Here is a 9,149-nt window from a genome sequence, read left to right on the forward strand (position 1 = left end):
AGTGGTCACAACCTTCATCATCAAACCCAAAGAAAAAATTATAAATCCACCCCCAAATAGAAAAGGTAAAAGGGTCAGAGGAAAAAGTAGACTCCAGTCCTTACAAGGCAGAACCAGATTCAAAATTCTAAAGAGAGAGAGAAGGGAAAAAAGAAACATAAACAACGAATATGAAAAGCAATGAAGCAGATAAGCATTTGGAATAGGAAAGGAAGGTAGGGAGGAGAGGACTGATTTATCTCTCCTTCCACTACTTTTCCTTAGGAACAGCAGGTTTATTAAGGAGTTGGAAGAATGGAAACTAGATCACAAAAGGTATTTATTTTCTCTTTCAATTCCTCTCTTATTTCTTTGTTAATTTTTGCTGTTTTGTTTCTCTGATTACTAGAGAAAAGAGTTTACCTTTCAATTTGAACAATTATCATTTTTTAGATTGAAAAGGTCCAATTCTGTTAACTGTTTCTCTGCTCTACTTTTGTTTTTTAAGGCTGTGGTTGCTAAATCCAAAATGGAAATTTTTGGGATCTTAACCTCCTGCATGCCTTGCTTCAATTTTGTTTGATTGGGTTTTTGGTTTTGAGTCTCTTTTCTCTTCTAATGTTTTAAATTAGTTGTTTTTTCTTGAAATTTGTGTATCATGAAGGATAAATTTATTAATCTCTTTTCACTCCTACTGTGAATAGAAGAAGTAGCTTTTGAAAGGCTTGAAGACTCATCAACTCCCTTCTCCTTCCATCATATTCAAGAATCCTAGTCTGCAAAAAGGGGTTTGAAGCTTGAGGGTTAAGGTACAACTTCTTCCTAAAAAAATGAGTTCCCTTGTGTCTAAATTTCTTAAGAAATCAAACTGTTAAATTCTTCTTCTTATGCGATGATTTGGGTTCAGTTTTTCAAAAGTCATTTCAATTTTAGTATGGCAAAGGGAATTGAAGAATGGAAGAAGTTTATTAATTTGCACCTTCTTCATATCTTTCTAGGGCAAGATACTAATGCTGGTAAGAGAATGGGAAAGAAACCAGGTTGGTTCTCAGCAATCAAGAGGGTATTTGTATCCAATTCTAAAGAAAAACTGGATGATATTGTAAGTTAAAATCCTTTTCTAATTAAAGAAGGGGCTTTTTGAAGCATAAGCTTATCAATTATTCCTTCTTCCTTATATGTAATCTGATGATAAGAAATGGGTTCTTTCCTTCTTGGTGGTCACAGGGATCAGAGAAGTTGAAAAGTGGCAAGGAAAAGAAGAAGAAGTGGGGATTAGGGATACTAAGGCATAATGGAGGAGACAACAGCAATTCATTCATTCCCGGCCTCCACAGAGAGCCGAGTAGTATTGAAAAAATACTCCAAGATGCCGAAAGAGAGTTACAGATATTGCCCAAAAAGTACTCGGAGATGTCTTCCGAGCAACCACCGAGGCCGGTGGCGCAACCGGCGGCGCATCCGATGTCGTTTGATCAACGTCAGAGGACGCCACCTGATCTAATGCCTTCTGGGTCTGGGGTTGTTAGTCGTCACCAGAAAGAAGCTATCGGCCATAACTCAATAATCATCACTTCACCAAAGAATCACCAAACTTCAGCTATCAAGATTCAAGCAGCCTTTAGAGGGTATATGGTAAGCAGTTAATATCTATTTTATACTTTCTCCTCTTATAAAGCCAAGTTGGTAGGTCATTGATTGATTGATTGATAAATTACATGTCAACTAAGTTGGTTAAATCAGGTTGCCAAGAACAGGTGGTGGTGGTTGAGCTCTGTTTTCTGGTTCACTTTACCAATCCCAATCAGGGTAGCCATAGTGTTGTTGGGTTCTAGTTTTTCTGGTCTAACCCTGGTTTGAGGTATCGGTCTCGTATCGCCCGATACAGTTTTGCAAGTGACCGATCACAATACCGTACGGGTGATACAGTACGGATAAGAGGTAAAATAGTAAAAAAAACTCATTTTTAAAGGAGAATTAGTGGCAAATTTGTCCGGTACAGCCAATCCATACCGATACCGATCCGATACTGTATCGGTTTCCGAATTGACTAATACCGTGCTCTAAAACCATGAGTCTAACCCAGAGAAGCAGACCCAATAATTAAGAATTGGTTTGGGTTAAAACCCGGTTCAACTAATAATTCCAAGCAATCAGGTTACTTAAAATTCACGTTTACACCACCAGCCAAGCCTTGACCCATCAACCGAAGAGTCACAAGACCCAACCAACTTGGGGTGAGCTTCGTTTGACCTGTTCACACTAGACAGCCCAACATACACATAATAGGGTGTCAATTTAGAATCGAAACGAAAAACAGAAAGCAAAACTGGCCGTAGCAAAACTGGCCGTTTAAAACCGAATAGAATTTAATCGATTTAGTATTGGTTTTAAAATCTGGAATCTTTGATCGGTTCAGTTTAGTTTTGGTTTCATGATTAAAACCGTCAAATTAAATCGATTCTTTTTTAATGTTTTAATTAATGAGGATGATAAATTTTATTAGGAGAAAGAACTCTAACCGATGTTGTGCCTCAACGTGTACTTGCGCCCAGGCACAGCCGCACGCGAAATGACTGGTACACCTCTAGTCTTTTCTACCTTTCAGGGGGTGCGTCGGCCATTTTACGCGCGGTTGTGCCTGAGCACAAGTACACGCTGAGCCACAACACCATTTAGTATTCATTTTCCCATTTTAATTTATTTTAATATTAGAAAAAAGTTTAATGGATTATGACTCTAACAAACAAGAGGTTCTTTTGTTGTAAAGATGTAAAAAGTTTGCCCAAACAACTAATATAAAGTCCTAACTAAATACAAACCGGGGTCAAAACTGAATAAAGAACCAGAACCGAAATCAAACTGAATTGGTTCAATTCTAGTTTGGAAACTCATGCTCTAATTCGATTTTAATTTTCACATGTTGTATCTTGAACTGAACCAAAACCAGATCGAAAAACCAAAACCGAACCAATTTAAGATTACATGGTTTGTTAAAAAACAGGTTTTTATTTTATGATGATCAATATTGTCCTCAATTTAATGACTGCAGGCTAGGAGGAGCTTCAGGGCACTAAAAGGGCTAGTAAGACTTCAGGGAGTAATGAGAGGGCAGAGTATCAAAAGGCAAACCATGAACGCCTTGAAACAGATGCAACTCCTTGTGAGAGTGCAATCCCAAATTCAGTCTCGAAGGATACAAATGTTGGACAATAAGGTTGACAAAGAGCTTGAAACCAGCAGCCTGGCCAAATGGACCACCACCCTACCATCAGTAAGTTCTTCCTTTCTCTCCCAAGAAAATTTCAATTAACTGTTAGCTACTTAGATTTGCATAGTTAAAAAAAATTATGTAGATCATAAGAATAAATTCTACCTGTGTTCATTGTTGCTTCCGATCGGTTTTAAATTCGAACCAGTTTCACTAAGTGTGACCTTCTATGTAGCATGACTATATGCTAGTAAATTGTATATGTAGGCAATTAACTGTAGAACCATGGAAAATCCCACATCGTATAGGGATGTGTCATGGAATGCATATATATGTTATTTCCTCTTTTACTTGACATGACATGTTTTATAGCCGTGAGGCCCATCTCGCAAAGAAGATAATATCGTGTTATTGATGGACTGAGTTTGCGGCATTTCATTGGTAACAAAACCAAGAATGAGTTTGATTGACGGGAATATATCCACAGATTAGAAATATATGGAGAAACTAGGTTGACCCAAAAAATTTAATACACGAAGGCTTTCCTAGATGGGCCACTCAAAACGTCATTTGACGTCTAGGACCTCCAATCCTGTTTGAGGATATCAATGCATAGGGGAAAATTTTTCACTTGTTTTAGTATTCATGTTGTAATTCAGCAGTTCCAATCCAAATTGACCGATCTGGCTGATCGAATCTTGCTACCTGAAGCCATGACTTTAATTTTCTAATTGACTTGTCTGGTCATGACCATATATTCTTGTGAGCATATGATGCAGTAGGAAGTATGGGGCTAGATTTCATTATGGTGCTCACGACCCTTGAATCTTCAAGGTAATAAAACCTTGATTCCAATGAGGAAGAAGGGCAAACAAAACAATTAGGTTGTATTTCGTCCAAAACGACCGTTATATAAGGAGGCTGAATTATAAGAGAAAAGAAAACCTAAATAAAATAAGAAACAAAATAATATAGAAAAATAAAATAGGAACTAATATCCTGAAATTGCACACAAAACTTTGGAGTCTGTTTACACCCCTCCCCTTAAACGCACTAATTAGGCTCTGAAACACCAGTCCAATGAATATAAATAAATTCATTGGACAACCATAGAGCACTAGCTGTCCTTTCTGAAAAGGTATTGTGGCTCTCGTAACTTTATTATAGCGAAAAGCTATGATCGTTGGGAGTTGAACTGAAAAATTAATATTTTCGACTTGATCGGAAAGACTTCTACTGCTCCATCCGATCTAGGAATTCTTCATAAATCTTCTCCACATCAGCACCTCTTGTTTAAAGATTCACAAGTACCCACTGTATCCATGTTGAGGTTAGCCTGGTTCAATGGAGTCTTAATTTGGCACACCTACCCTAAAGATTTTGACGCCTTAAGTGAAGCTTGGGCTGGATTGGGCTGATTCGATCAGTGAAGGAAGCTTTCTCCTTATGATAGAAAATTTCTTCCTTCATGTCTATTTGCACACCCTTGTCCATCATGACTATATTTTTTTAGCACTTGAGATTCCCTTTCATAGATCAATTGTTAAGTTTTGTGGTCTTATTCAATCATATGGTCTATTATGTATAATTTTTTTTTTTAACGATTTATGCTATATTCATGACTACTTAAATTTTTTGAACTAATTTTGAGTCTTTATAATAACACGTAGTTCTCAGATTGTTTGAAACTTGGACCATGGATAAATGATGATGATAACATATCTGCCAAATTTTGGGACCTAACATTATTGCACAAGATAATATTAATATTATAGACTCAGCCGTGACGAGACATTGCTCCCTCTATGTTAACCTTAAGTTATTGAAAATAGTCACTTACATGTCCTAGTTAAGAGAAGCTTATCTTCGTGGTCCACCATTTTGAGTCATTGAAATGGTGACCTCTACGAACCATTGGACATGTAGAACAATCATGGATTGACCAATTGTCAAACTTGAGATCCTATCTTAACCATATGGCCTTCATATATTGAGCTTCTATTTTTTTATTTTCACCCCTTAAATCAAATTGCCAAAGTTGACCTTTCAACCAGTTTTCATTACCTTATTTATATATATATATATAAATACCTCTGAGATGAAACTATTAGACAAATAGATAATGATGTGGAAAGCATGATCTCAAAATTTTGCACTAATTAAGCTATTACATAGCAAAAATTTACAACCATATAATGAGTTGTGAAGGAAAGTTTAACCAATTCTTTTATACATTATAAAGTGTACCATATTATGAACTCCTTTATGGTCTGTCATAGAGAAGCTCATCATCTCAAATATAAGTTTCACCCCAATCCACTGTTCCTTAATGGAAATATAAACTTTGAAAACTAAGTAAACATTTAACTTCGGCAATTTTAGTTAACCATTGAAACACGAAGGTAAAAGTTCAATATATGGTGAGTCATATGATTGAGAAAAGGAACATCGATTAATTTGCCACAAGGCTAATCCATAAGATATAGACCATTGATGAATTTCTATACCAATTGGGCCTCTCAACTTAACAACTTAAGTTTTTGGGTTGATACTCCTATACTTTTGATCTAATTGTGTTCGAGTCCAAAAGAGTTAATCCATTCCATACTACTTAATACAATTTCCCCCAACCCCCCACCCCCCCCCCCTAAAGAATTAAAAAAAGAAAAGAAAAAGAAAGGAGAGATCTCATTATCATATTTTTTAATTAGATAGTTGCAAAGACAAGAAGTTATAAGTTGAGTTTTACTGTACCCTCCTTTACACATTAATTTGATTGTAGCTCTTTGTTTCCTTTCCTTTTTAAGATCAAGTTCTTAATTAGATTATGGACATTTTGTGCAGTCTGAGACAAGAGACCAAGAAGAATGGGATGATAGCCAGCTTACAAAAGAGGAAGAAGAATCAAGATTGCAGAAAAAGGTAGAAGCTGTAATGAAGCGAGAAAGGGCTTTAGCCTATGCATATTCAAACCAGGTATTATTTCGTCCATGACAAACCATATTGTGTGAAGGTGACAATTATGGCTTAAGAAACCCAATTAGGTCTCAGCCCATTTTAGTTTTGTTTTTTAGGCTAATCAAGTCCCTAGCACAAAATTAAGAGCACTTGCATTATTTCAAGGTTCTCCAAAGGGATGTCGAGAATCCGGCCGGGTTCAACTTAGGTTGGGCTATTCCAAACATAAACAGATTTAAACTGGCTATGAACTTGTGCCATTCTGTGTGTTGGGTTATCCCTTGCATGTTTTTATGTGGGCTTGGGCTGAGGCCTTAGGTAAATAGTATAAACCCAACAATCCACATACACAACCTGAGTAAAATCTCTTGGGCTTGAGTATTCTTAGATTATATTGGTTTTGGGTTGGCCATCTTCCCTTTGGGTTGGGCTTGGGCTTAACCAACCCAAGCCAAACCCAAAAAATGCATTCCTTGGCTAGAATTGCAATTAGGTGGCGGCACCCAAGCAAGATACAATTTGGTGCACAAGTAGGCCCAACCTTCTAAAAATAGTTGAAATGTCAAGAAATGGGTAAGATGGTTTAGAGTCTCAAAAATATTAGATGAAATATCTATACAATACAGGGTGAGCCATATGATTAAGTTAGACCATCAAATTTGGCAATGTTTTTTTGTTGATCTAGGTATTTCTAGGGTTGTACGTCAACAGATTGATCGAATATAGGTCCGTTATAACTATATCCACCATATCCAGTCCATTTATTTAAGCAGATATCAAATTGAAATATTTGACGATAGAAAAGGCTTTTTTTTTTTTTAGGGGAAGGATCCAAATGATGTCAGAATGTCTGGGCAAAACTGCACGCCCTTACCAGAAACACTGTAGTACCCCCTTCTAAAAAGTCTTAAATACCTCCCATTTGACGAAGTTTTTTATTCTACTCCCCTCGTTCACCCGAAACAGCACACGGGCATTGGAGGGAACCCTCTCCCGTTTGTTTTTTTTTTTTTTTTACACAAAGGAGGGGGGGGGAGAAATGACCACCCCGCCTCCCATGATGCCAACGTGTGCGTTCTCATTAGCCCCCACACGTGCGCAGGGGACACTCCCCACAAAGAACACCGACCTTTTACTTATTTATCCTTCATTTTGAAAATTTTCACAAATACCCCTTTTGTTATTTTAAAAAAAAATTCATTTATATAACCTTATATTACACATAATACCATATGTCACATATATTTATCATACATGCACAATATATGGTAGATTTATTTAATAATAATTGATGGAATTACATGTTAAATTTGAAAATCTCTTCTACCTTAAAATAGCACAGTACACAAACCTTTCTTTTCTAAGCCTCCAACCACCATATTTATGCATCTACACTACATTAATGATGTTCTTGCCTATGGTATGTGTAACAACATGTTTTTGAATATTTGATGTCATGATCAGTTGTGGAAGGCAACACCAAAATCAGCTAAGGCAGCCCTTGTGGAAATAAGGTCTGGTGGGGTTCCATGGTGGTGGAACTGGGTTGAAAGAGAACTTCCAGGATATCCTTCTGAAATCCATTCTGCAACAATGCATTCAAATAGAGCTGATCAAATAAATCATCAATTAACACCTCCTCGGCCCTTTCCAGACCCTAACCTTCGACGACCGCCATCAAGTAACAACAGTAAACAACCAGAAAGGCTTGCAGGTTTTGATAATCATCTCGAAACCCTACTTACACCAAGATCTTCAAAATCAGTTTTCACTACTACAAATACAAATACAAACAATGCACCACTACTCCTATCTAATAATAGAGCAACAACACCAGTGATGAAGCATGTAAAACCAAGGAAGATAGGTGGTGGTGGTGTTGCTTCTGAATTGTCACTTGGTGATGTGCCATTGAGGGATGATGCAAGCCTTACAAGTTGTCCACCATTTTCTGTACCAAACTATATGGTTCCAACTGTTTCTGCTAAAGCAAAGGTGAGGATGGCTAATAATAACTTCAAGGAGAGGGAAATGATGGTGGGTTCAAGTCATGACAGGAAAAGGCGTCTTTCATTTCCTCTCACACAAAGCATTGGGTCACTGAGGTGGAACAAGGTATTCTCAAGCAAAGATTCTAGCTCTCAGAGGCTGTTAGAGAAGAACAATACTTTGCAGTCTATAGATTATTTGAGTATGGATTCCACCACTTCTTTGCCTGTTGGAATTGCTGGAAGGAAGCCATTCAAACGATTTGTGTGATTACGGTTTTACCCTTTTTTTTTTTTTTTTTTTTTTTTTTGTTTGTTTGTTTTGGTGTGGAAAGGGTGCTTCAATTAAGATTTTTAGAAGTAAATCTGGGATTTTTGGTTCTGTAGTATAACAATAATAAATGTTATCAATTGAGTCATAGTATGAGTGTGTCATGGGCCAGACCCTGGGGTATACAAATGAAGTAATTGTTGTCATTGTTATTTAATTTTATCCCACCATGGAATGGAATGGAATGGTTTTCAAATAGGGCTTCAAAAGGATCTTTGCTTATTTCAAAAAAAAAAAAAAAAGAAAGATCTCTCCTATGGTTTAATGGTTAAACTTCTGGTTTATCATCTGCTGCAAGTGTATCCATCAAATCTAATAATTAATATATTTAAGTCATTTTATTATATACGATATAAAAGGGCTATGGTTTTCTGATCCTTAGGTTTTCACCTACAGTATTCATTGCTAGGGACAGAATTGGGCATTCTGTTTTTTACGATCATCAAATTATGCGATCTATGGAATGACGATTCTAATACACAAGTGTGATTATACATACATATGTACATTGGATTGGATCACTTGAGAATTGCAGTTATGCATTATGGGTTTTGTTATACCAACGATTGATATCTTTCAGACTATGTATCAATGTGTTAGATTCATGGTTTTGAGATGGGGTACGAAATAGATGCCCAATAAGGAATCCATTCTTGTAATAGAGAATATCATGGAGAGAATG

At 36.7% G+C, this 9,149-nt stretch overlaps 1 protein-coding gene across 1 annotated transcript; it reads left to right on the forward strand.

Moving 5' to 3' along the window:
• The first annotated feature begins 769 nt into the window (after positions 1-769).
• LOC122655250 (protein IQ-DOMAIN 14-like) lies at positions 770-8,553 on the forward strand. The gene is made up of 6 exons (XM_043849458.1): positions 770-788; positions 978-1,081; positions 1,207-1,614; positions 3,032-3,253; positions 6,041-6,166; positions 7,613-8,553. The coding sequence occupies exons 2-6, from the start codon at positions 1,004-1,006 to the stop codon at positions 8,405-8,407; spliced, it is 1,629 nt and encodes a 542-aa protein (XP_043705393.1). The 5' UTR covers positions 770-788; positions 978-1,003; the 3' UTR covers positions 8,408-8,553.
• Positions 8,554-9,149: the final 596 nt, after the last annotated feature.

The sequence above is a fragment of the Telopea speciosissima genome, chromosome 3 (genome assembly GCF_018873765.1).
Source record: "Telopea speciosissima isolate NSW1024214 ecotype Mountain lineage chromosome 3, Tspe_v1, whole genome shotgun sequence".
NCBI classification, from domain to species: domain Eukaryota; kingdom Viridiplantae; phylum Streptophyta; class Magnoliopsida; order Proteales; family Proteaceae; genus Telopea; species Telopea speciosissima.

Excerpts from the sequence above, each read along its gene's own strand:
- LOC122655250 (XM_043849458.1), top strand. The coding sequence starts at position 1,004 with ATGGGAAAGAAACCAGGTTGGTTCTCAGCAATCAAGAGGGTATTTGTA. Across the intron at positions 1,082-1,206 it reads AAGAAAAACTGGATGATATT|GGATCAGAGAAGTTGAAAAG; the intron begins GTAAGTTAAAAT and ends TGGTGGTCACAG. Across the intron at positions 6,167-7,612 it reads CCTATGCATATTCAAACCAG|TTGTGGAAGGCAACACCAAA; the intron begins GTATTATTTCGT and ends TGTCATGATCAG.